The 26029-nt window shown below is 47.8% G+C and overlaps 2 protein-coding genes and 1 long non-coding RNA gene across 6 annotated transcripts in view; 1 reads left to right on the top strand and 2 right to left on the bottom strand.

Annotated features, from left to right (window-relative positions):
• TXNDC11 (thioredoxin domain containing 11) overlaps positions 1-9856 on the bottom strand; it is a 59943-nt gene extending 50087 nt beyond the window's left edge. The window contains exons 1-2 of one of the 2 annotated variants that reach the window (XM_042972425.1): positions 9460-9856; positions 2514-2730 (exon numbers count right to left, since the gene is read on the bottom strand). In XM_042972425.1, coding sequence (XP_042828359.1) covers positions 2514-2730; positions 9460-9716 — 474 coding nt within the window. In that variant the 5' untranslated portion in view covers positions 9717-9856. Of the gene's footprint in view, positions 1-2513; positions 2731-9459 lie in introns of those variants that run through there. The other variant, XM_042972426.1, reaches the window with a different exon arrangement.
• A 293-nt stretch (positions 9857-10149) lies between these two features.
• LOC122234508 lies at positions 10150-13730 on the top strand. The gene is made up of 3 exons (XR_006212272.1): positions 10150-10264; positions 11986-12123; positions 12599-13730. It is a non-coding gene; the product is annotated as an uncharacterized LOC122234508 (long non-coding RNA).
• Positions 13731-13807: 77 nt separating this feature from the next.
• The window catches only part of ZC3H7A (zinc finger CCCH-type containing 7A), a 36197-nt gene continuing 23975 nt past the window's right edge, over positions 13808-26029 (bottom strand). For all 3 annotated transcript variants that reach the window (XM_042970955.1, XM_042970957.1, XM_042970956.1), the window contains exons 14-23: positions 25413-25609; positions 25037-25137; positions 24392-24573; positions 23428-23504; positions 22670-22803; positions 22085-22190; positions 19615-19723; positions 17549-17682; positions 15530-15693; positions 13808-14716 (exon numbers count right to left, since the gene is read on the bottom strand). In XM_042970955.1, the coding sequence (XP_042826889.1) occupies positions 14527-14716; positions 15530-15693; positions 17549-17682; positions 19615-19723; positions 22085-22190; positions 22670-22803; positions 23428-23504; positions 24392-24573; positions 25037-25137; positions 25413-25609 (1394 nt within the window). In that variant the 3' untranslated portion in view covers positions 13808-14526. The remainder of the gene's footprint in view (positions 14717-15529; positions 15694-17548; positions 17683-19614; positions 19724-22084; positions 22191-22669; positions 22804-23427; positions 23505-24391; positions 24574-25036; positions 25138-25412; positions 25610-26029) is intronic.

Genomic DNA, 26029 nt, shown 5'->3' with positions numbered 1-26029 from the left:
AGATGAATAAATACATGATAAAACAAGCACAATAAAATGTGAATAGCAAAACTCACGTGGCGGGTATATATAAACTCCTTCATCTTTGCTACGTGAAGAAATTTTCATAAGAACATTGAAAAAATATGAAAACTACAAATGAAAAATCACTTTCAAATGCCTTCCTTGTACTTACTAAGTAGCAGTATTGCTCTAAACTCTGTAGAGGCTCTATGGAGCCATTTACGAAAAAGAAAAGCAACAAAATCTTTACTTAAGGGGACATCTCACTCTTTTACTCAAAAATAGGGCACACTCTACCACATTTGCTAATTTTACTAAGCGGTAGGGCTTAAAAGATTTTTTGCCTGTTTCCAAGAATAAACCCCCTCCTTCTCCCTAGTGAGAACACAGAATAACCTAAGCTCTCCATTTGGAAGGAGCTGGAAGAAAAAAATGTGAAAAAAGCAGTGCCCATTAGTTGTGGATGGCACCATCACTCCACCACTCGTCACGTGATCTCTAGCCGAGCGGGCCACCGTGGAGGTGTGAGGTCCCGCTTCCGACAACAGGGACGTGAGTGCCAGCCCCAGAGCTGCCGGGAGAAAGCACAGAGCCCGGCACACCAGAACGCCGTGCCCACCGTCACTCGCAAGGACGGTTAGACCGCAAATAACCGACACCCTGGAACACAGTACATGCTCCCCGTGTTCCCCACACGTTCTCTAATTTCAGAAAACTTGGGGGAAGGCCTGGGGAACGCCTGCCTCCCAGGGCTCCAGTGGAGTTCCTGTTTCCTCCCTGGAAGGGTCTACCAGGTTATTTGCATTTTTTTTTTTTTTTTGAAGTCAGCTCTACTGCCCAACGTGGGGCTTGAACTCATGACCCTAAGAATAAGAGTCACTTGCTTTGCCAACTGAGCCAGCCAGCTGCAGCTCTTACTAGCCATTTTTCAAAGGGGAGGAGAGTAAAGGGAGCACAGGGAATGGACTGATCCCCTGGGTCCCAAGTCAGAGCACAGAATCACACCCCTGAGAATCCATGTCATTGGAAACAGAGGTATAATGAAGAGCTAGATTTAAACAGTGCTTTGCACCACATTCAGGGATACATACAAAGGTTTGAAAGGCTTTGCCAGGTGGGGCAAAAAGCCTCACCAGCATTTATAACATTGTTACTAAGAAGAACCAACCCAGAGTTCCAAAGAAACTTGGGACCCCAGCTGCCTGCATGAGTTACCTCAGATCAGTGGTTCTCAGCAGCCGCCTCTCAGAAATCTGTGGGAGGCTCGCTCTCTGGCTTGTTGCAATGACCCAGATGCTGCAGGGCATGTGTGGGCAGGGGCTGCAATGACCCAGATGCTGCAGGGCATGTGTGGGCAGGGGCTGCAATGACCCAGATGCTGCAGGGCATGTGTGGGCAGGGGCTGCAATGACCCAGATGCTGCAGGGCATGTGTGGGCAGGGGTTGCCCTAGGGGTACGCCTGGGATGATGTTGCGTCATCCCAGAGCAGCTTTAAATGTCCAAACGATGTGGGGGGAAAACCCGTTTATCACTCAGGCCTAGGACCGAACTCCTTTTTATATGTGAAGCCACATCATGGCTTTTGTATTCACTGAATTTCTCCAGAAGGCAACGCCTATATGAATACAGGGCAGAAAAGACTGGTTCCGGACTTTACCAAGAGTTGTTCACCACTTAGGAAACTCGAATCACTGTAAGCAGAGCCCCTCCAGTAACTGAGTTTCTGACACACCACACTTTTATGAGTCTGCATTTCCAATCGCCCACCCGCAGTCGTTCCACATAAAGGCACAGAAACTACTTTGCCTGAGCATTTACATACGGAAACACACATGGTCTAGTTATACATTATTTTGGTCTCCCCCACCTTTATGCGGTAATTAGTGTATTGGATTGAGTATCTTGAAATCATATGTGTAGGGAAATTTTATCACCTGTGAATTCCTTTTCAGGACAGAAAATGGCACATCACAAAATACTTGTTGCATAAATGGCAACGGGGACCCACTGAGTTGAAAACCACTGCCACAAAGAGGACTCACGGGCCCATATATCCCTCGTGTCTAGCACAAAGGTGACCTTCATTAAGTATCTGTTGCATGTGGCTCTCTGGTCCAAGTATTTTTATTTTTTTTCAAGTATTTTTAAATACTGCTACATAGTACTCGTGACACATAAATGTGTCTTACGGTAAACAACTAATCAAATACCAAAAGGAAAGTCAACTACGTCTTCCAGCACTGAAACCAAACAGCATGGGCCCCTTTGGTGAGCACTGAGCTGTGCTACAGGGAAATGCACCTTCGGCTTCCTCTCCGGCCGCTACCCACCTATGACCCTCCCAGCCAGAGATCCTGTTTCTTTACAGAAGCCTTCACGATGGATGAAGCGAGGCTCCGGGCCTTCACCTGGGCTAACTCAGCTAGCGGGGCAACGTGTGCCTCTCTGGGAACAACCTGCCCAGCACACGGTCACTCGATTCGATTCTCGGGTTCAACGTCAGCATTACCTGGTCCGACAGCTGACTCGCTGCTTGCTCAATCTCTGACCTGGCAGCAATGGACTGTCCACACCACGGAGCGTAGAAAAACAGCAGCACCACCTCTGAATCCCGGCGAACGTGCTCTGCGTAGTCCAGCTGCCCCTGGAAGAGGTCAAGAACCGGAGACCTCGAGGAGAAAAAGCTGACAGGTGGCTTTGCTGGTATTATCACATCTTTTGCTCGACTAAAAAAGAGCAAACACAGACAAGATCGCTAAGTTTATCTTCTTCTGAGGACAGCTTCGTGTGGAAGGAGAACAGAGCTTAAAAGACAAATCTCTGGCATAAGGAAAAGGAGTTCCCAAAGCATTGTCCTGGAGTAAAAAATATTCTGTGCTAAGGCGATATTTAGCTGAGAGAAAGCAAGCAAGACATAAACGATAAGCTGAAAACGCCTTTCTAATATTGTCTCCCCAGATGTGGGATGGAAAGGCAGCAGACAAGGAGGATGTCTTGGAATAACCTATATTCTTCCCTCCCACACCCCAAACACTCCATCCTCGGCTCTCTGTGGCAGGAGCCACAACGTCAGAACAACCAGCGAGCTGGCTCAGAACTAAGGGGAGGGAGCACACGCGGGCTACCGCTACTAAGATTTGTATGGCAAATTCTTACATCAACTGAACTTTGAGAAGACATTAAGTTTCTTAGCTGGAGTTGGCCTGTACTTATCCAGGGCATTCTGGCAGAAGTTATACATATTGGGAAGCATCACTATAATGGAGTTGGGGGGGCCAGATGGGGGGAGCCAGCACCTCTCCAGGTCAATTACAGGGAAAATGATCAATTACAGACTCCAACAGGAGAATCCTCAACAGGAAAAGAAATAGGGGCCCCAAGAGGAAAAGATAGAACACCTCCTACCCAAAACTGACCACTTCATCAGCGATGAGCCAATGAAAAACTGTCATCCCCCTGAACTCTTGCTTCTCTCCAATTTACTTTCATTCACAACAACCCCTCCCAATTTCCTCCTTCTCCATAAAATAATGTTCCTCTCCTTTGTATGTGGGACTTGCCTATGGCTTGCCATAGCTTGTATGTCCCAGATGACAATTCTCTGCTGTTCCTGAATAAACCCACTTTTCTGGTAAAGTAACTTAAAAAAATTTTTTTTATTTAATGCTTATTTATTCTTGAGAGAGACAGAGGGTGAGTGGGGGAGGGGCAGAGAGAGAGAGGGAGACACAGAATCTGAAGCAGGCTCCAGGCTCCAAGCTGTCAGCATAGAGCCCGACGCGGGGCCTGAACTCACAAACCATGATGATCATGACCTGAGCTGAAGTCAAACACTTAACTGACTGAGCCACCACAGTATCATGATCCCAAGGCTAGTAATGATGAACAAAGTAACAGCCCATTTTAACTGGACACCAGGCTTCCTGAATCCCTGAGGCTCTCAAAAGGGAGAGATCAAGAGGAGACAGGAAAAACTGAGTGATCTGAAGTCACAGAGCTGCCACTACTTTTCCCATCAAGACAAAAACGGTCTTGGCTGAAGCTGCATATCCCACCATGTGAAAGGAGCCTATGAACACCTTGAGCTGTTCACACATCTGCCCTAACATGGCATAAAACCATAATGGTGGTGTAGCCAAGAAACCCACAGAATAAAAATGGGACCCAAGAAAATACTCAATTAACCCAAAAAGCAGAAGGATCAAGAAACGAACAAAAATGGAAAACAAATAGCCAGAAAGTAGACTTACTTCCAACAATATCAATCATTACATTAAACATAAAAGGACTAAACCATCCAGTTAAGAGGAAGAGAATGCCAGACTGGATAATGAAGCAAGACCCACCGTAAGCTATCTAAAAGACACACATTTTAAACATAAATTCAAAGGGTGAAAGTATAAGGATGGGAAAAGATAAATTATCTAAATAGTATGCATAAGGAAGCTGGAGCAACTCATTAGGTAAGAGACCAAAACTAGGTATATTCTTACAATCAAATGTTACTCAGCAATAAAAGAACTGAAACAGGGGCGCCTGGGTGGCTCAGGTGGTTGTGTCCAACTTCAGCTCAGGCCATGATATCACAGTTTGTGGGTTCGAGCCCCATGCATCCGGCTCCAGAGTGACAGTGCAGAGACTGCTTGGGGTTCTCTCCCTCACACACACGTGCACACACACGCTCTCTCTCTAAAAAATAAATAAACAAAACTTAAAAAGAAAAAAAAAAAAAGAACTGAAACATACTATAATTGGATGAGTCTCAAAATAAGTACCCCAAATGAAAGAAGCAAGACACTAAAGGATACGAACAACATTAATGCATTTATACGTTTCCAGAAAGGACACTTTCTGGGGAGAAGGAAATCTTATGCGTCTCAACTGAAAGCATGGAGGTGGTTAAACTTATGTCATCAACCTGTACGTGTCACATGTGTAATTCCACTGAGTGTAACACACACCACAATGAAGCTGATGAGGAAAAAAGCTTGGCCGCTGTGCCCCCTCGTCAGCAAGGCTTGCTCTGACAACTAAAGCGGGAGACCTGACTTCTTCTCTCGGCTCCCTATTCGTTGTCTTTATACCCCTCACCACAATCAGTAACTTACTTCTTTTACCGATTATTTATCTACTCTACCACGTCATTAACTGCATGAGGGCAAGAACCCTATCTTTTCCACTGGTAGATCCTCACGATTTATAGCGCCTGGTACTCTGAAGTTCAATAATTTGTGAAATGAACAAACCTACCCTACTCACCTCACCTGAACATACACAAAAGGAAATTAAATATAAACCCATACAGATAGACATTATGAAGAACACTCAGAACCCAAGTACCAGAGGCCCATGTGTTTTACTAGGGACGATCCTAAGGGCCACATCCTTATGTTCTAACTTCAAAGATATGTGTCCAAATGAACCTGATGATCTGGTTTCTCAGAACACAGCAGAGGAGCAGGAAGGAAGAACGAGGAGGGGAGCGCTGCCAGCTCTGAGACATGCAGCAGACAGACAAGTATTTAGAACCAAAATAGAAAGTGTCAACACCCAAGACCCAGACTCCTCTAAGAGTCTTGGGTCATATAGCACAAGGGAAGGAACCCACACCTTCCTCTGCATCGAGAAGGTGTTAGCTTCCTGAATTAAGAAGACAGATTTAAAATTACTACTTCCCTATTTTAGCCAAAAACTATCAATCTCCTAAAGGAGTGGTAGTACCAAAGAGCAAATCCCCTATTTACTCACTCAAACTAATTTTTCAACCCAGCAGTCAGGGAGCTTAGGCAAAATGTCTTTATAACCTGAAAAACTCGGTCACTTACACAGTAATTCAAAAAATGCTCATCAAGCACATGTTGTTTATGCTTCAGAAACTGCACTACAGGTACCAAGGCTATAGCAGAGGGCGTAATAACGTCCTCAAGGGACTTACTTTCTCGAGGAAGGAGACACGCCGACAACCAAACACATAAGCAACACACAAAAAGATCACGGCTGCGTGGAAAATGGAACAGGGTGATTTGGCAGGTGACAGGGCATCTTTTAAGCTGAGACCCGAATGACAGGCAGTCATGCAAAGAGATGACGGACGCCCTGTGTGTGACACATTATTAAAAGCCCCCAAGTTCCCCTCCTTGGAAGTCCTTTTCTACTATTCAAACTGGGTGCGGAGTGTGAAATGACGCAATCTGAGGAAAAACGTAGGTCTGTGACAGCCAGACAAAGGGCACTGACGAACTCACTATTACTGCCCCGCGTGCTCAGAGCAGGTCCTAGACTAAGTCAGCCAGGTAAACACGTGGCCCATCAAAAGGGAAACATTAACCAGGGAAGAGAAACATCTGCCTCTGCTCCACCAGAAAGGGTGACAAGCTTCCATTTAACTCTTAAGTTCGCTACACATTTGTGAGACACTGTATCTAGATCAAAGATTTCCTGCAGCTTTGAAGGCTAGTAGTCTCAGGTACACAAGACTCCAGAGCTGCTTGCAAACAAAACAGGCAGGCTGCAGCTCCCAAGTGTTATAAGAAATACACACACCCCTACACCTCCATCCAAAGAGGATCTGAAGCAGCTTTGAAATTAGAAAATGCAATAAAGCAAAATGAATATACGCACAAGTACATATATAGATACAGACACACAACTTTTTTCCCTCCAAAACCAGGGTGAAAGGAAAGAGAGCAGGATGAAGCTATGGAGATCCACTGCAGAGAAAGGCAGGTAAATAAAGATTAAAGGGGTGCCTAGGGGGCTCAGTCGGTTTGAGAATCTGATTCTTGGTTTCAGCTCAGGTCATGATCCCAGGGTCATGGGGTGGAGCCTGCTTAAGATATTCTCTCTCTCTCTCTCTCTCTCTCTCCCCCCCCTCCCCCGTTCAAGTGTGCTCTCTCTCTTCCTCTTAAAAAAAAAGATTTAAGGCCCCCCAAAATGCACAATTATTGTGTTTCAACGCCCAACCTTTTTTTTTTTTTTTAACGTTGAGAAAGACAGCGAGCAAGGGACAGAGAAAGAGGGGTACAGAGAATCCCAAGCAGGCTCCGCGCGGACAGGGGCAAGCCCAATGTGAGTCTCCAGCTCACAAACTGTGAGATCATGACCTGAGCCAAAGTCGGACGCTCAACTGACTGAGACACCCACGCGCCCTTAAATCAACCCTTTTCTATGTGATCTGGTTTGAACTCAGCTAAGCCACCAATACTGACAAGGGCTGTCACTGATCTTAAGCCTGGAGCTATTAATGAAAATAAAATTTTTTAAAATCCTACTCTCCCGGAAACCTCTGTCTTCATTAATGCAAAAATCTTAAAAGTAAAATAGAAAAAGGGGACCAGACATGTTGGTGTATGTAATAGATGATGACACCCTTCACTCAAACGAGACTCTCCAAAATCAATCTCAGCCTACTGAATGACGGTCGGGATTTGCCAGCAGCAGAGCAAAGCTGGACAGGCAGGCAGCCATTCACCGGCTCCCTCCTAGCCTGAAGCAGGAAGGGACCTTGCTCTGCCTGCTCCAGTAACTCGATTTACACAATTCCTGCTTCCCCAAATCTCAAAGGACCTTCTTAGCCATTTAAAGTCAGGTTCTTTCAGAACAAACACTAAGCATTATTTCTACAGGTGAACAAGCGGTAAGCTTCCCACCCTGGAGAAGGGGGAACCTCTCTTCCTGCTTTGAACCCACGTGACACCTTGTAACTTCACGATGTAAAATACTTCATCCATTTTTCTTTGCGCAGCTTGTGATGAAGAGCAAGGTTAAGAGCCTAGCACTGACAACGAAGGATTCAAATTCCAGATCAGCCACTTAATGGGGGGTGGGGGGGGGGGGTGTGATTTGGGGCAAGTCTGTAACCCGACCAAAGCTCAATTTCTTCATCTATCAGTTGGAAGCATAAAAATATACCCAGGCTTTACTGGGGATTGAGATTTAAAGAGTCCAGACCAGGCTCTCAGATTATGCGTTGAATGAATACATGCACTGATGTTCGCTACAGTTCTCGAGGAGGCAATTTTGTTCCCCAGGGGACACTTGGCAACGTCTGGAGACAGTGCCGGTTATCATATCTAGGGCTGCGTGCTACTGGCATTTAGTAGCTACAAGCCAGGCTACTGCTGGGCACTAACATGGACAGGACAGCCCCCTTCGCCCAGCGTGCAGCATAGCACCTGGCACTTGGCAAATGTTCAAGGGCGGTTATAATCTGTTCTCTTTCCACTAAAATTCCCAAGCCTCTGACGCCTCTCTGACAACGGGGGCCACATACTATGCAGAACATACTCAGTACAAATGCTCCAAGGGGAAATCTTCCTCTTAGCTAATATGCCAGTCAGTTGCAACCGAGACTTCTACAATGGAAGTCCCGGGAGATAATACTGAAGACTTGGGAGACCAAAAGTACTCCTGAAATTTGTCTTATTTTATTTTTTTAAGTTTACTTTTTTGAGAGCGAGCGAGTGCCCAAGTGGGGGAGGGTTGAGAAAGGGACAGAGAATCCCAGGCAGGCTCTGCGCTGTCAGCACAGATGTGGGGCTCCAACTCAGGAATCAGGAACCCTGAGGTCATGACTTGAGCCCAAAGCAGATACTTAACTGACTGAGCCACCCAGACGCCCCCAACACTCCTGAAATTTGAATTAACATTTGTACCTGCGTCCCTTCCCCCAAAAGCAGCACATAAACTTTTAATTTTTCCTGTTCACTGTGCTCCAGCCTACTCGAGCTTTCCTTCCAGGTCCAGGAAAACACCAGCTTGCCCACGCTTTGCACTTGCGCTCCCTCTACCTCCGACACTCTTCCCCCAAATCTTCGCAATGCTGGCCCCTTCCTCCTTCCTGTAAGAGCTTCCTGGTCGCTCCATCGCGAAGGCCAATCTGCCCCACCCTCGTATCCCTTCTATTATTGCCTGCACAGCACTTCCACAAGTCCTTCAAAATGACATGAAGTTGTTTTCTGCCTGTCCCACCCACTGGAAAGGAGAGTGTGATTTTTTTTATCGTCAACGCTCCCCCGGATGAGCGCTCCCCGCACGGCACGTGTGGATAAATAATCTTTAGATCGATGGATGCACGAATTCTCGAAGGGCTCCAACAGCTGTGAATCATCACACTCGACGCACAAGGGCAACAAAATGCGTGTTAAATGCGGGCCCTAGAGCCTGGGCAGAAGTGACAGGTGCACCCCCAAGAAACCCCAACAGGTGACGAGCGGCTCAGAAGCTGGCGCACTTCCCTCGCTGCTAAAACGGGAGGAAGGGGCCCCGGGCAGCGCCCGAAGACCTCTCCCGGTGGCTGGCTGGCGGGCGGGCCAGGTGGCGGGCTCGGCTGCAGGCTGGGCAGAGTCGAGCCCGTCGCTGCACGCGAAGGCCGCGACGACCCCCGACCCTGCGGGCCCGGAGCGGGTCCTGCGCCGCCGCCGGGCCGGGGCCCCGGGGACGCGGGGCCGCCTCACCTGCAGGTAAACTTGAGGGCGACGAGCAGCGCGCAGCCGAGCGCCACGGCCCCGCAGAGCAGCTCGGGCCGCCGGCGCGCCATGAGGGAGGCGCCGCGCAGCCCGCGGCGGAGCCGGCCCGCCGAGGACGCTCCCGCCGGGGCCGGGCTGAAGGAGCCGGAGCCCGCGGAGCCGCCGCCGCCGCCGCCACCCTCGTCCTCGGCGTCGTCGCTGCTGCTGCTGCTGTTGCCGCCGCCGCGGCCTCCGCATTCCGACATTACATGCTCCCTGTCGCCGGCTTTATACCGCCGCCGCCGCTTCGGGCCACAGGGCCCGGCCCGGCCCGTCGCTCCCCAATCCCGCAGTTCGCCGCGCCCGCTAACCCGGACCCTCCACGTCAGCCCCGCCGCCGTCGCGAAGCCCGCCCCCGCGCAGGCGGCTCCGCCCCCGCCCGCGGAGCCTGCGCGGACGCCGGCACCTCCCGGCGGACCCCGCCTCCCCCGCTGACGGAGTCTGCGCGCACGCCGGCCCCGCCTGACAGCCCCGCCCCCGACCGAGCCACGCCCCTCGCCCGCGGAGCCTGCGCAGACGGCCTCCCCGCAAGCGCCACCTGCGGCCCGGCGGTCTTCCCACAGGCCCCGCCCTCCGTCCGCGGAGTCTGCGCAGTCGCGGGTCGAGCGTCTTTCCAGTCCACACCGGGATCCGCTCAGGGCGCGTGCAGGCAGCCACCGGCCGTCGGGGCTCCCAGCTTGGCCTGCTGCATTTTAGGTGCCATAATGACGACGGCATTCGTGCCCGCGAATCCGTACAGGCTCCGGGGACATAGGTACCGTTCATTATCTCCGCCGTATTGAAGGAAAGTACCGGCAGAGATGAGAAGTGTCCAAGGACCCGGGAGTGAGGCGGGCAGGAGAGGTCACTCGGCCTCGGTTTGCACGTCTGTAAAATGGGGGTAATAGGAGTGCCTCTCTGACAGGGTTGTTTTGAGGATCAGTGGAATTTATGGAAAATGGCAGGCCCATAGTGAGGTCTTATTTTTAGTTACTGTAGTCTCCCAGTGTCCATGACCTGCCTCAATTAAGCCTACTATCATCCCTTCCACCACAGCCCTTAGGAGAGGGTGCGTGCCGCCTGTACTAGCTTCACAGATGGGAAGAAAAACTGAGGCTTGGAAAAGTCACTTGCCTGAGGCCGCAAAGCTACTAGGTGAGAAATTCAGACTCAGAGGCAGCCCCCACCCCCACCCCCAAGAAACTGCTCCAGGAACCCACTCCTGACTCTCAACACTTCCCTGACTCTGAAGGTTAGGTCCTTTCTGAATACGTTTTGTGATTATAAAGGACAAGCCAGGGGATGAGATGGGATGGAGTCGTTTCCGTGAGAGAGAGGGACAACTGCATCTGGCACTAATCATTAAAAGCTCTGGGGGCCGTAGAGCTCTGTAAATGACTACAAACTAGGCAAATAAAACGCAGAGGGAACAAAGCAGTTATGATTGCAGGCAAAAAACAAACAAAAAGCATGGCTCAGACCCAGAAGTTAGGGTGAGACCTCCCCTCTGCCACAGGGCAGCTGTGTGAGCCTTGAGTCTGGTTTCCAGGGATATAAAATGTGGCCACCAGTGGCTACCTTGCTAGGGGCCCAGGACATTCAGCGTGTCCACCACTGAGGCCCAAAACGTTGGTAACTTATTTACATGTACCATTTTACTATTTGTCTTATATCTCTCCTTTTGTTCGCTCTTCCTTTTGTATTAAGTGGATGTTTGCTAGTATATTAATTCCTTTAATGATTTTTTTTTTTTTAATGTTTGTTTATTTTGAGAGAGGTGGAGAGAGAGAATCCCAAGACTCTGGTCTCCATCCTATGAACTGTGAGGTGATGATGACCTGAGCCAAAATCAAGAGTCAAATGTCACCCGGGCGCCCTTCCTTTAATGATTTTAAACCTTTTTGTTGTTGTTCTATCCTTAGCTGTTGTTCTGGGGATCGCTGTATACATTTTTTTCAGAATTTCAGAATTTCTACTTGAGATTTCTACTAGCTTAATTCCAGGAAGATCTGGAAACTTCTCCAAACTAGCTTTTACCTCTTCCTGTTCTTGTGCTATTACTACTTTTCCACCTCTTCGATTACAAACCCGGTAATTCCGTGTTCTATTACTGTTTTATATAATCTTGTTTTTATAGATGCCGGGGGAAAAATGTATTTAGGAATACATTTTTTATATTAACCTTATTTACCATTTCTAGTCCTCAATTTGTCCGTGTAGATCTGAATTCAACAGTGTATTACTAATACACTTTTGACACTGGTCAAAAGTCACCCGGTCCCCATTCACTGTAGGGTGCTAGGACAGAATCTACCCTACACTTCTATAAGACACCTGTCATTTGCACAGGCCTTGTATAAGGTTCAAAGAACTTTTGCTGCCTGTGGGTTGTCTCTTAAGACCCACAATACCTTGTGGCAATACAACGTGATGTCTTATAGGCCAGGAAACCACCCTGGATTAAAAAAGGCGATTGATTTCCTTTTCTCTATGTAGACATGTGGCTGCTTCTCTGACACCAGAATGTACTTCTGAAACTGACAAATTCAGTTCTGAATATCCCAGGCAGTCAGGATCAGGCTGCACTGCTCTACAGGGCTAAGTCAGCCCTAACTTGTCCACATCAACCTGCATGTGAGTTTTCATGGTCACTTTTTATACCATACTCAAGTTGGTGGAGTTGGAGAAGGGGGCAGGGAGATTATATACCATATATAAACGCTTTCTTAGAACCCGAGACAAGTATACTCATTAGCTTTTAAAGCTTCTAAGCATTTACCCAGCCAACAGGATGTGCCTGACGAGGTCCAGGTTGGCAGGAATTTCGGGAGGGAAGCCGACCCCTGAGCCTGAGTGGTCCATGCAGTGGTGGCTATGCTTCCTGGAGACTTTGTGTCAAGACCCCAGAATTGGCTTTCCAGAAATTAGCGTTCTTTCCTTGCAACAAACACCCACAGGAAGTCTAAATTCTAATCTCTCAAGGCCAACTGAAGAGTGTTTTCATTCTCATCTTGGCCACTCACAGGATCTCAAACTTTAAGTTTCTAGCCTGGATTCTGAACACGATGACAACCAACTTTTTTTCTTTTTCTTTTTTTTTTTTTTTAAGAGAGGGAGGGAGAGCCCATGTGCACGTAAGTGGGAGACAGGTAGAGGAAGAGAATCTTAAGCAGGCTCCAGCCCAGTGCAGAGCCCGACTCGGGGCTCAATCTCACCACCAGGAGATTATGACCTGAGAGGAAATCAGGAGTCAGACGCTTAACCACTGAGCCACCCAGGCGGCCCAAGACAACCAACTTTTTAATCTGTAAACCGAAGCAGAACACCAGAGACAACTTTTGAACACCTGCTACTCTCCCTGAAAAAAGGAGATGGGAAGCTAGTACAAAGAAAAAACGGAGTGAAGGCCTTCTGCCTAGAGAGATCTTGTACAAAACTTACACTACTGGTCTACTCTCCAGAAAAGGTCACTTGTAGCAGATCATCTATTTGGCAAATAAGAGGCACTCCTGACACATCCACCAAGTCAAGTGGGTCCCAACTGCCTTGTCACACATGGAGGGAAATCAGTCTGTCCTTGAAGAAGTCATGGGGGGCTTGCTTGTCCATCTGCAGCCTCTGGTTCTTCTAAATGCTCTATTTGTCTCGTCTCACCACCACCAACCGTGCCTTCCTCTCCACCCTGGTTGGACTCACATGCAGAAAAAAGACCCTTCTCTGTTACCCCCTAAACCCGCTTAGTCAAGGCTGTCACGAGGGAGTGGCTTTGCCCAACCGTTTGGAGGCTGGTTACATCACAGCCCAGCAGATCTCTGTCTTCCAAGTCCGTCCACCGCGCCCCCTGACCCCCGTCCCCAGCAAGGACTCAGCACTGGTAATACCCTCAGGATGTAGCAGCCCCCAAGCCCGACTGTCGGCCCTTCTCTTCTCGCTCGCTGGGTCTCAGCCTCGGAAGCAGGTCAGGGTCCCACAGGACAGCTTAGCTCTGTCTCTGTCTCTGCTGGCCGTCCTGACCATGCCTTCGGTGCTCTCCAGCAACCGACAATGCCAGTCATCTGTAGAAGCCCACAGCCCACACCTGAATGAAACAAAGAAGAGCCCCACAAGGGTTCACACGTCCCTGAACCAGAGAAGCTGCTTCTCACGCCAAATCTGGGGGAGCGCAGGACAGAGTGAACAGTCGCTTTCGTGTCTAATTTGCATCCTGCCACTAACTGCTTAAATAAAAGTGTTGAGAAAAATCAAACCTTGTGACGTTAGGTCCCAGTTTCAATAATTCTTTGTGGGCAAAGGATGACAGTGAAAAATGAAAGACCTCTATATATAAAATGTTTATTACAGGCAATATTGGTCCATACACTACACAATACCAACAGTACAAGTGTAATCTTTCAAAATCATCGTTTAAACAGCAAAAGACCAAGAAATAAAATTTGAGTCGACTGATTATTTTTCAAAATATTCTCAATGCACATTATCCTTAGTTCCCTTATTATAGTGAAACATACAAATACAGAAAAATACCCCATTTAACATGTACTAGTGTTAAATGGTTATTTGGCTTAAAATCTGAGTTAAGAAAATCCTTTTTAGCAACCTACGTACAGATAAGTAGCAAACTTTATTATATTAAACAAAGTCGTTCCGTTTCAAACCTGTGAAGAATTTCATCCATCATGTATTCTGGCCCTAGTGTCTACTCTCTCACCGCCGTGGTTCTGATCCAAAGGACCAACTCAAGGAGTCGTCTTAGACACAACCTCATCCTCTTCCCCAACACGCTTCATCCAAAAGTCTGTTCAACAGATGGCAACCGGGTAGCGGTCACTTCGCCATGCGATGCCAATGGTGCCACGAGAGCATGGCCAGACCTGTCAAACAGCCCGTTTTCCTACCTACTGTGGGTTGCTGCTCAGGAGGTACGATAGACGCCAATACAAGCAGAAAGTCTGCGGCTTCTCTGCCACGTGCCTGAGAACACTTTCCATTTTTTCTGGTCGATGCTCTGATTAGGTAACATACATAAAAGCCAGCATATTAGTTTAAATCTTTAAACAAAAAACTATATTTTCCAAAGTCATTATCATTTGGGGCGATTAAGTGATCTTTTCTTGCTTTGTTGAGCTTCATCTTTAGGGCGTCCCTCCGCTCTTCCCACTCGTGGAGCTCGGCGTTGCCGTGTGCAAACTTACAGCCGCTTCCTTCTGTGCAGGTGCCGTTCATATACCTGCGGGGCAAGTCAGCGCGGTGAGTGCCCGCAAGTGATTCACACAAACCTGAGGAGCACCTGCTTCACCAGCAAAAAAACCCCTTAGTTCAAAACCTTAACCCTACGGGAGTGACTATGACACAGCCTTGACATCCACAATGGAAAAATTAGTACTTTTAAACGTATTAATGAGAAATACCGATTGATGGGGCGGAAAAGACTACAGTCCTTCCTGATGCAGTGGAAGGAAATCTGAACTGGCAGCGAGGAAAAGACACCTTCCATGGTGTGGGGTATCACGTGCATCTAAACGGGGAAACTAAATATGAAGAGTGATTTAACAATATGAGGAGCAATTCAAAATCGTGGCTGGTGGCTAAAAGATGTTCTAGGTCCACTGAAAACAAAGGAGCGAGAGTCACGTTCTCCTCTGACCTAAGTTCCACACGTGCACTTGAACAGTCAGTCATTCAAAGGCAGTTTCAGCACTCACACACGCCAGCTACAGGGCAGGTTGTGCTTAGCGACCCGCCCGTGACGACGGGAAGGGGGTTGGGGCAAATGCGAACACACGTACTTCTCTCTTCCGTTATCTCAAGACACTTCGGACCCGCATCAGCAGACCAGTGACTCTTGTCGCATGACCACAGAAGAGCGAACGAGCGTCCAAGGAGCAACCACCACTTTGAGCCCCGATCCGAGCATCCAGTGTTGGAGGACTCCACCCCCGGGTGATCCCCGCGCGCCGACCCAACGACCTGGCCTAACGACGACGTAATGGCCAGGAAAGCGGCGTGAGACCCGCCGTCCCCGCGGGGGGGCGCTACGTACCTATCGCAAACACTAAAATACCCTGTCGGAAAGCGGTGCTGCCAGCAATACTGGTCGTCCTCGGTGTGGAACACCTTCTCCTTGTGCTTCTCCGAGGAGATGTGGCCTTGCCACTGCTTCTCACTGTTGCAGTTCTTCCCACACATCCAGCAGTGAAAGTCGGCCTGGAGTGCACGAGAGACACGCGTGCCATCAGGGGTGCCGTGTGCCCCTGACAGGCCACACGCTGCTCAGGGAGGGCACCCGGACTGGGCACCACTTGACCTACAACCCCGCCTCCACTCTCGGGGAGCCTGTCTGGCCGGGGCGGGAGAGGGGGGAACCAGGCAGGAAGATCAAGCTCAAGCTCAGGGTCAGAAACAGGACCAAGAAAGGGATCCCAACACCAGGAGGCGGGCCAGGACACCGGCAGCAGCAGAGAGCGGGGGGTGATGGATTCGGCCAGGTTCCGGGAGATCTCTGGCAGGGAGGTGACGGACTGGTGTGCAAACAAGGATGTCTGTGGGGAGGACCCTGGGGAGGAGGAACTCTTAAGGAACAGCTGAGAGGACGTGAAAGCCCGGGGCTCTGCAGCTGCATAGGGAGCAGCAGCCGCTCCATCCAGGTCACATGAAGTGAGCCTCCTACTATGGGCCACACTCGTGCCAGGGACCAGGAAAGTCCAGACGCTGAGAAGACACTGCCCCTGGGGCACAGACGGCACGGAAGGAACTGTGCTCAGGTCACTGTAGGTACGACCACAGATGCAAGCTGTAAGGTCTGAGCAGTGGTTCCCAACTGGCTAAGAATCATGTGCACACAGGTAAGAACAGATTCCTGAAGGCTTCCTGCGAGATCGTCACTATGTCTGGGGGACAGATGAAGATCCACCTGACTGAACAGCCCAGGTAAATCTCAAGACCCAGGAAGTCCAGGTGACCCTGCTTTGGGAACACAGGAATAAGGTGTCAAGGGAGTGAGCGCTGCACCCTGGCACAGGAGGGAGAGTTCACAGGGCACATCCCCAGACACACACGTGGGGCAAGGCCAGGCCCCAGACGTGACCCAATCCAGCTGAATCAATTACGGGGAGGTGTCAAAATATAAAACAAGAAATAAGAAACGGGATAATGCACACGCCCATGTCATCTTTAAAAAACAAGCCAGGCAGGGGCGCCTGGGTGGCTCAGTCGGTTAAGCATCTGACTTTGGCTCAGGTCATGGTCTCGCGGTCTGTGATTTCAAGCCCCGCGTCGGGCTCTGTGCTGACAGCTCAGAGCCTGGATCCTGCTTCGGATTCTGTGTCTCCCTCTCTCTCTGCCCCTCCCCCGCTCGCACGTGTGCTTGTTCTCTTTTTCTCTCTCTCAAACATAAACAAACAAACAAAAGCCAGACAGAACTATGGATGAGTAAGAAATATGTCAAAGATATGTAAACGTAGCCTGGCAAATACACACCGGATCTGGTCCCTCTGGGAAGGGGGACAAACAGGGTTCTAACTCTGTAACATTTTATTTATTTCACAGAAGAAAATGCAACAAACTGCTAACATGGTAGCTTCAAGGTATTCATTATATTATCCTTTACTTTTATAAAAAAAAAAAAAAAAAAAAAAAACGTAAAAGAAAACCAAAGCAGTACAAAACCACAGATGACTTAATGTCTCCAGTGAACCTTGGAGCCAGAGGCCAGACGCTGGCACGTAAGGCGGGAATGCGGGCATAGCACCCACATTTCCCAAACATCTTCTGGGGCCCGGCACTGGGGTAAATGCTCCAGGACCCATCCTGCTTCGCTTACCCATCACAACCGCACTCAGGGGCGCTCGATTACTCGCCCAGGCTACAGGCTAGTAAGAGGGGACACAAGCACTTAGGCTCAAAATTCTCTGCCTCCAAAGTCAGGAAAAGCATTTTCTAGAATCAGGAGGCGTAAGCTAGGGGCCCAAGGCCACCTGAGGGAGGAGCGTGGGCAGCAGGGAGCCAGGCTGCGGGAAAGGAGAAAGGAAGGACGAAGATAGAAGGACCCCTGGGGACTCACAGTAACTTCAGCGTAATCTGTCGGCATGTGGATTTGTTTTCCGTTCTCCTTGTTTGATTGACTGGCTACATCATCGCTTTTTTCATTTTTTTGACTCTTTAGCCAGAGCTCATAAAACTGCTCCATATCTTGTACTAAAGAAAAATGAATCGATTTCAGCAGATTTGAATACACCATTGAAATACACACAAGATCATGCAGACCTTTTGTATCAGGTGGCGTACGTTTTCAAGAGGAAAGCGAGACGGTGGAACAGAGACGGATTACAGTAGGCGTGGAGAGGGGCCACATCCATGCAACGGGTAAACTGTGGTGGGTATGAACCAAATTCCGGACTGTTAGACCACAAGCACTAGTCTTCAAGATGAATTAACTCCTCCCTACGTTTGCAAGACACCTTGGGGGTGCTGAAAATTCAGTAACTATTATAAGGATATTGCTAAAAAGAAAGCCTCTCAATGCTTCACACTGCCCCCAGATAAATACTCATGATCACTGCCATAACCACATAGCCACTTACACGACTCGGGGCCCAGAACAGATATGCTCCTCACTGTCTACTGAAAAAGACGAGAAGCGCACTACCACTGGGACCATGATTCTGACCCCGACGGGAGCCCATCGAGTGAAGCCGCCATCCCTGAGGATTCACACGCTGGGGTGCAATTTACAACAGCACAACTGTGACCAGGTCTTGGGCAGTGGCCACAAGCTGCTTCCTACAGTACGAGCAAGTGCGTTCAGCAGTACTGGCGAGTGCTAACGCCAGGTTTCTCAACCTCAGCGCTGGTGACATTCTGGGCCAGATAATTCTTTGCTGTAGGGGGCTGTCCTGGGCACTGTGGGATATTCAACGGCATTCCCGGACTCTACCCGCTGGATGCCAGAGGACATCCCACCTAAGTCACAACAATAATAACGTCTCCAGACGTTGCCAAACGTCCCCAGGGGAGAGGGGAAGTCTGGCCAAATTCATCCCCAGCTGGGAAATCTGGGAATGAGGTTATGATCCAGAAATTGGCTTTGAGGGGGCGCCTAAGTCCGACTTTGGCTCAGGTCATGATCTCACTGCTCGTGAGTTCAATCCCCGCGTTGGGCTCTGTGCTGACAGCTCAAAGCCTGGAGCCTGTTTCGTGTTCTGTCTCCATCTCTCTGCCCCTCCCTCGCTCATGCTCTCTCTCTCTCTCTCTCTCAAATATAAAATAAAACGTAAAAAAAACCTTTTTTTAAATGGGCTTTGTTGCCTACCCAAGTGTTTCTTACAATACACCATCAGACTGGGAGGAGAGATAACCCAGAAATCCTTCGTTCGGACCAGTGGTAACAGGAATCACCACCAGAACCCTGGTGTGCAAGAACACCTTCAGTAAGGCCCGACCGCATGTCCCTCCTCCAAACAAGACAGCGGGAAGGAGTCCCCTCCACACGTCCCCAAACGTGAACACTGGTGAAACATGGTAGGTGACACGCTTAAATCTGAACGGTTCACGTAATTCAGAGATCGCGGATCTTCAGCAGTTGGTCAATTTCCATCAGTCTGCTAGAGAGTAAACAACACCAATTCCTGCCCTTGCAGCCAACCTTTCTGATCAAAAGTCAAAGGCTGTCTGAGGCTCCTCTCAAAGACTCCCACAATGAACATGCAGTGTGACCAAGGCACACGTTCTCTCCTCGGGCCTCTGAATCTGAGCCTGTTCTCCCGGTGAGGCCTCCTTGAAGAAACTTTCGATTCTAGACCGATTTGGGGGGGGGGGGGAGGGGGGCTTGGCTCCTCACAATAGGAGCAGACGGTCTGGCGCAGGTGGTCAGGAAGGACTGAACTTCCCAGACCACCTTTCAGGAACACATCTGTGTCACATGCAACCCTACGGATCCACACCCAGCTCTGCCCTGAGCAAACACAGATCAGAGGTCAGGCTCTCCTCCCCTGACTCAACGGCACGACTGTGCGGGATGCGAGCCGCTCTCTGTGTTCGTGGTGAGCTCGCATGTTTCCAGGGAGGAAGGAGACTTCCCCGCAAGCTAGACTTTGTGGTCAACAGGCCACAGTCAAGACAGCAACTTACTGCCGTTCTCCTTCATGTACGTCCACACTTCCCGCTCCTCGGGGCTATGAGCAAACGAGCAGTTCCCAACATACTGACACTTCTTCCCGGAAGCAATATGATTGCACAGCTGTACCAAAAAAAAAAAAAAAAAAGAATATGCTTTAAGACAAGAGTACATTCAGTAAAACTGCCTAGTTTTTACTGAGGCCAAATAAGCATTACTCTCTGTGCTAGTGCTGAGTAACATAATTATTAAATAAGATTACTTTATATTCAAATGGACTCTAAGCCCAACATACAGGAGATGAGATTAAGCTTTCTATCTTGAAATTTTTCAAAACAGTATCTCCAACGGAAAAAAAGTAAGGAACTGGGAGATGGAACATTTTCATACAAGAAAATGTCAACAATCTCCCTTGTTCAGAGTATCTGCTTTTAACGCATCAGAGCATTTGACCTACAGAGCGCAGCTCTCCGGCCCCCTTGGTCTGACAGCTCCCACGCTCTCCCTGCCTAATGCCCACCAAGCCTCCTTGTCAGCTTCTGGGAGGCAGTAAAGAAGCTGCAGGTACTAAAGAGTCTCGGGAAAAATCTCGGCCACTCAGCTGACCCATCACCAACACTGGCAGCGAATCTCAGCCTCCACGCACTCGCTATGCACTGTCTGGAGAAGATTATGACAGTGGCCAGGCCATCCAGCTACACCCCTCTGGTTATCTGCATTGTGCTTTTACAAAGTAAACACAGGGAAACTGGTAGGAAAATGAAGTGAGAGCGATCAGCAGGACACAGACGTCTCTAAGGACCACAACTATCAAGAAAACCTCCATCACTGAGACAGCTCATTCTTAAATAGCATCAGTGTGCTTGTCTTCACAGAGCACACACTCCAGTACAACGAACCTTTGGCTTAGTGTGTGCTTCAACAGACGCTGGCCCAGCCTTCCAATCTTCCGCATAAAGCGAAACCCCAGTAAGTACTTAGTCGGGTACTACTAGGGAGACATTTACCATAGTCTTTCAAAGTTCAACGATAAGGAACAGGGAAAAGAGAAGATAAAGGAGAAGAGGCCGGCCACTGTGCTGGGTTTTTACATAACACCATCTCATGTAATCTTCCCTATGATGTAAATATTCCCATTTGCAGATGAGCAAACTGAGGCTGAGTAACTTGACCAGGGCCCTTCTGGCAGACCCTGAAGCCCATTCTCTTTCCACCTCACCATACTGTCTACACACATGCACACAAAGAGTATTATTTCTTCTTTTAGGAAAAGGATCCCTTAGCAATAAAAAGAGAAAAAAAAAAAAAAAAAAGAGGAAATGAGCCACTGTAACATTGCACAGCAGTACGGCACGTCCAAGATTAATAAGGAATCATGACAAGTCCTGGCGGCTGGACTAAAACCGTTCTCAGTCACCCTCGTGTTAACAAAGAATGAGGAGCACATGCACCACCTCGTCTTTTAAAGCATCAGATGCCAATGGTTCCAATAAGCCTTCTTCCCCTCCTCGGAGGCCCACTGATGACATCACTTGGATGGAGGGGTCTAAAACCACGGTGGATGAAACACAAATGTACCGCCTCCTTCAGACACTGACCTGGTGACCTGCGTAAGTTTACAAAACGCAAGGCACTCTGGGTGATGGGGAATCAACGTGCCTCTTCCTCTTCCTTCATTCTGTTGGGCAATTCAGAGGGGGTGGGGCCTCATTTACGAGGGGGGTCTGTGATACATCCCACTGCTTCTCTGGGCAAATCTCTCTTCCTGTCTGCCGTCGGGACAGACAGTTTACTACCTGTCAATGCTCTAAGTGTCCCCGTTCACTCACACAGTGGAACCCTCTGCTGTCTCATGAAGGGCGAAGTCCAGAGCCAACTCAAGGGCTCTGCTCGGTCATCTTTAAAATCACGTAAGGCACCAGAGGGTAGCGAGATGAAATGTGCCACCTCCTGAATGAAATACTACCCTAACGGTCAGCTGGTCTGCTATTTTCGTTCTCTGGGTTTTTGATGATCACGTGCCTCTCACACTCAACATTTTTCCTGGGGGTTACTTTTAGAAAAGCCTACAAAGGGGGGTATCTTTTAGCTCGTATCCACGGCTTGAGTCAAAGAAACTTGTCAATAGTATTCGTAGTAACACAAGTTTGATGTCAAAGCCAAGGAATCAGATCTCAAAGAAATTCTCCCCCACTCACTCCCCAAGTAATTCATCTGAAAAATAAGTTAGGTCATGCCCATAATTCTTTCTTGAGTCCACTGTCTATTTCCTTTTTCTGAGTAACTCCTCCAATCCCAGTCAATCCGAAAACTGTCACAGAGCCACACGCACAAAAGGGGAAGGAAAGCAACGGGACCATTTGAAAATTGTGTCATTTCAACGAGCATTTAAAGGTCTCCAAGTTTCGTTCTCAATCACTACTACTTTCTAATGATTTGAAATGCCTAATAAAAAAAAAAGTGGCTTAAAAATTACGTATGTACATCAAACTGTAAAGGCATTTGTTTCTTTGTGGGGAGAGGACGAATGTTCATCCACTTCTTACGTTCGATGGACATCACTCTCATCGCGCGCCGATCTCTGGTCCACCTAAGAAACATGGAGTTCAGAAAAAACAAAGACACACTGGCACAGGCAGCATATAAGGAATATAAAGGAACAGGTACAACGTTCGTACCTGAAGGACCAGAGATTTTTCTCAACCCTTCTCAAAGAAATGCCTTATGATTCTCCCATTTCACTTCCTATTGATATTTGTTAACAAACATTCCCTTTGAACCCTGAACAAAGAACCAATAAGGAAAGATCAGGAATCTGACTGAATTCTTATCTATGAAATCGTAAAAATCTCTTCCCTTTGCTTTGCAATCACTCCTACATTATCTACTTTGCTCTGCTCTCTTCAAAGTCAATCGTTTTTTCTTATACGTATGATTTTATACCCAAGTAACAGAGAATCATGAAACAGGCAATGTTTACACACACACACACACACACACACACGTGCGCACATGCACACACACACACACACACACACACACACACACAAAGACATACACACTACTTACGAGTGCCTTGCTTTTGCACTACAATATTTTCTGTTCTTGTCTGGTTCAATGACTTGACCATTTCTCAGACACTGAGCACACACAAATTTTATCTTCATATTAAGAGATCCAGGCATTAGCTGATTGCCAAGTACCTTAAACAATTAAAACCAAAGTTTTACTTTTAACAGAATACCAGTTTTCTGACAACAAAATTCTGAATTGCCACGTATTTCTTTTTTCATAATAGCATACAATTTCTGGTACTGTCTGGTTTGATGAGTTGACCATTATATACATTATCTGATAACGAAATCTCCAGTTCCCACCCAAACGCAAGAGAATATGATAGAAGCAGATTATCGATGCCACACCTCAATTTGTGAAAGCCAGCTCTGAAGGGAGACAACTAGAAATCGGGGGTGGAGGGGAGAAAGCACTTCTGGCAGCTGGGAAGCAGAACCACACACAGTCTACCTACCTCCCTTACTCCCGGGGTCCCCATGGTCCAAGCACCCAATTGTTTTGCCAATTAAACTGAGTAAGAAAACTGTATCCTGCCATCTTGGCAGGTATCATGGGCTGGCTGATTTTTTTTTTTTTTTTTTTTACGATGATCACCTAAAATTTGGAATTCGTTTTCACATTAAACAATAACTGAAGTCACTGAACAATAAGGAAAGAAGCTGACTGCAAGTGGAAACTACATCTGCCAAATGACCTCCATTAGGCCGCTCCAGAAAGGACACCAAACGCAGCGAGTCTATGAGAGAACATACCTGAGCCCCAGGTACGCTGGCTTCCAGATTTTGCCAGTATCGTTTAGATTCTTGAGCGATGGCATCGTGTGAGATACCTGTGAAACGTACAAGCCTTCCTTTAGGCTCACCCTCTACATATCAACAGTCCACCAGCCCGATCACAGCCTCAACTCCCCCGCCATCCCCTACGCAGCATAAACCGTCACCAAAGGTGAATGCCCGTCACGTCCCTCTTTTTCGCAACAGGATATTTACAAATACAGCTCTTGGTGCCTTCTAGGGAGTCTCTTGACCTCACAAAAGCATACTACGTGCATGAACTGGTACTAGCAATTAAGTGCATGAGGCGATTCTGAAAATAAGCCACTCTAAAAATAACAGTTTATAGCCGAGGATAAAATGAATGGTGTTGCCGTATCGGGATGATGGAGAAAGTTGTCTGATAGTGCTTTGTCAAACCCTGACGGCTCCTGAGGAAACGTTTTTTTTAAAATTGCTTTTAGTCTTCATTCTGGTACAGTTAACATCCAGTGTTATATTAGTTTCAGGGGTACAACAGCTCATTGAGCACTTCTACACATCCTGGCGCTTATCCCCACCATACATCCTGCCCACTCATTCCTTAACCCCCATCTCCTGTTTTACCCCCCCTCCCCTGCCAGCCCCCCTCCCCTCTGGTAACTATGTTTGTTCTATGACTTAAGAGTCTCTTGCTTGGTTTGAGGAGGCTTTTTTTTTTTTTTCAACGTTTAGTTATCTTAGAGAGAAAGACATGGCACGAGTGGGGGGGGGGGCGGGGCAGAGAGAGGGGGAGACACCGAATCCGAAGCAGGCTCCAGGCTCTGAGCTGTCAGCACAGAGCCCGACCCGGCGCTCGAACCCCAGAACTGAAACCATGACCTGAGCCGAAGTCGGACACTTAACCGACTGAGCCGCCCAGGCGCCCGGTGAGGAGCCATTTCCTAATCATGCACCGACCTACCGGTTTCATTTTGCAGTATCCAGACTTTCAGTTCTACAAGACTATGCGCATAAAAGCACTCATCTTCCCTTAAGCAGCCATACCGGACCTCATGGCGACATAAATCAAGCTGACACTGACCATGAAAAGAACGTATTTTGGAGTATTTTACCGTTGTCTCTCGCAAGATGTGGACAAGGCACCTAAGATAAAAACGGAGTGACACATTATTGTTCTACCCTAGCTTTTTCAAAGGAAAACAAATAAGTAAATATATATAACGTCAAGTTCTAGACTGAAAATACATGCTAAATCTTTACCAGAAAAAACAAGTCCCTTTACACAATTGTTGGATTAACGGGGGGTGGGGCGGGTGGGGGGGGTGGATAATTACACCATAAATTAGGCCATAAAATACTGAAATCCATGTCATGAGAAGCTACACATCAATAATGCCTTTTTGTATTAAACATAAATTTCATAAACCACTTAAAAATTCCCAGCAAAATATACTAACAGACATTTTTAAATAGTCATCATCTTTCAAAACAGCAACAAGGAAAAAGCACAGGGGTAAAATGCCTGGGCAAACACTACTCTGGTTTTATTTGGGTCTAAAGACAGAATCTATTGTGTCACTAGAAAAATTAGAAACTACCAACATACTTATTGTCTTCAAACTCATGCTTTGTAACCGGGTGAGAACAAGAAGTAGAATTATCTTTATTTCTTTTACTTATCATTCTAGGCTTATGATCAAAACATTTCTGGAACAGACAGAGAAGAAGAATTACCACAACAACATCACACAAATTAGAACTTTTGTACCATACTTATGCACATACTTATACATTACAAACTGATGCCAACTAATATCTCATAGGAAGTTTTTGTATTCTCTTGGATACTGGGAGGTGCGACTATTGACTGAATGAACGCTCACCATGTAGCAGGACGTGTGCTAAGTATTTTATATTTCTGGGCTTGCAAGTCAGGAACGATCACCAATTTTATGTCAGAAAATAAGGTTTGGAGATAGTACCTCACAGAGGAATATAAACTCTCCAAGATGCTCTTGGAGAAGTTTGAATACAGTGAGGTTGATCTTTCCATTGCCACCAAAGAAAGCCTCTCTGCTGAACGCCCCTTTCCGCTCCAGTGTCCAGATATCTATCTCTTCTTGGCAATAAGCAAATGTGCAGTGGCCTGAATATCTACATTCCTCCTCAGCAGCAACATCTAGAAAGACAGACCATCAAAAGACATTTAAAACACAGCCATCGGTTTGGGTTTTTTTGGTTTTTGATTTTTTTTAGTGTTTTCTTTCTTTGTGAGAGAGAGAGAAAAACAGCAAGTGCTCAAGCCGGGGAGGGGCAGAGAGACAGGGAGATAGAGGATCCGAAGGAGGCTCTGTGTTGACACTAGAGAGAACGATGCAGGGCTCAAACACACGAACCATGAGATCATCACCTGAGCCCAAGTTGGACGCTTAACCGACTGACCCACCCAGGTGCTCCTAGTCGTTGTTTCTTCAAAGCCAATGATTATGAAACATTTTTAGGGCACCAGCTGAACCTCTATAGCTCACGGATAGCTTCAAGCAATGATACACATTTTACTATGCAGGGATGGAACTCACTCTAGAACGATAGCACCACG

Source organism: Panthera tigris, chromosome E3 (genome assembly GCF_018350195.1).
Source record: "Panthera tigris isolate Pti1 chromosome E3, P.tigris_Pti1_mat1.1, whole genome shotgun sequence".
Lineage (NCBI taxonomy): Eukaryota > Metazoa > Chordata > Mammalia > Carnivora > Felidae > Panthera > Panthera tigris.
The sequence above is the reverse complement of the archived record's forward strand: the minus strand, read 5'-3'. Positions and strand labels throughout refer to the sequence as shown.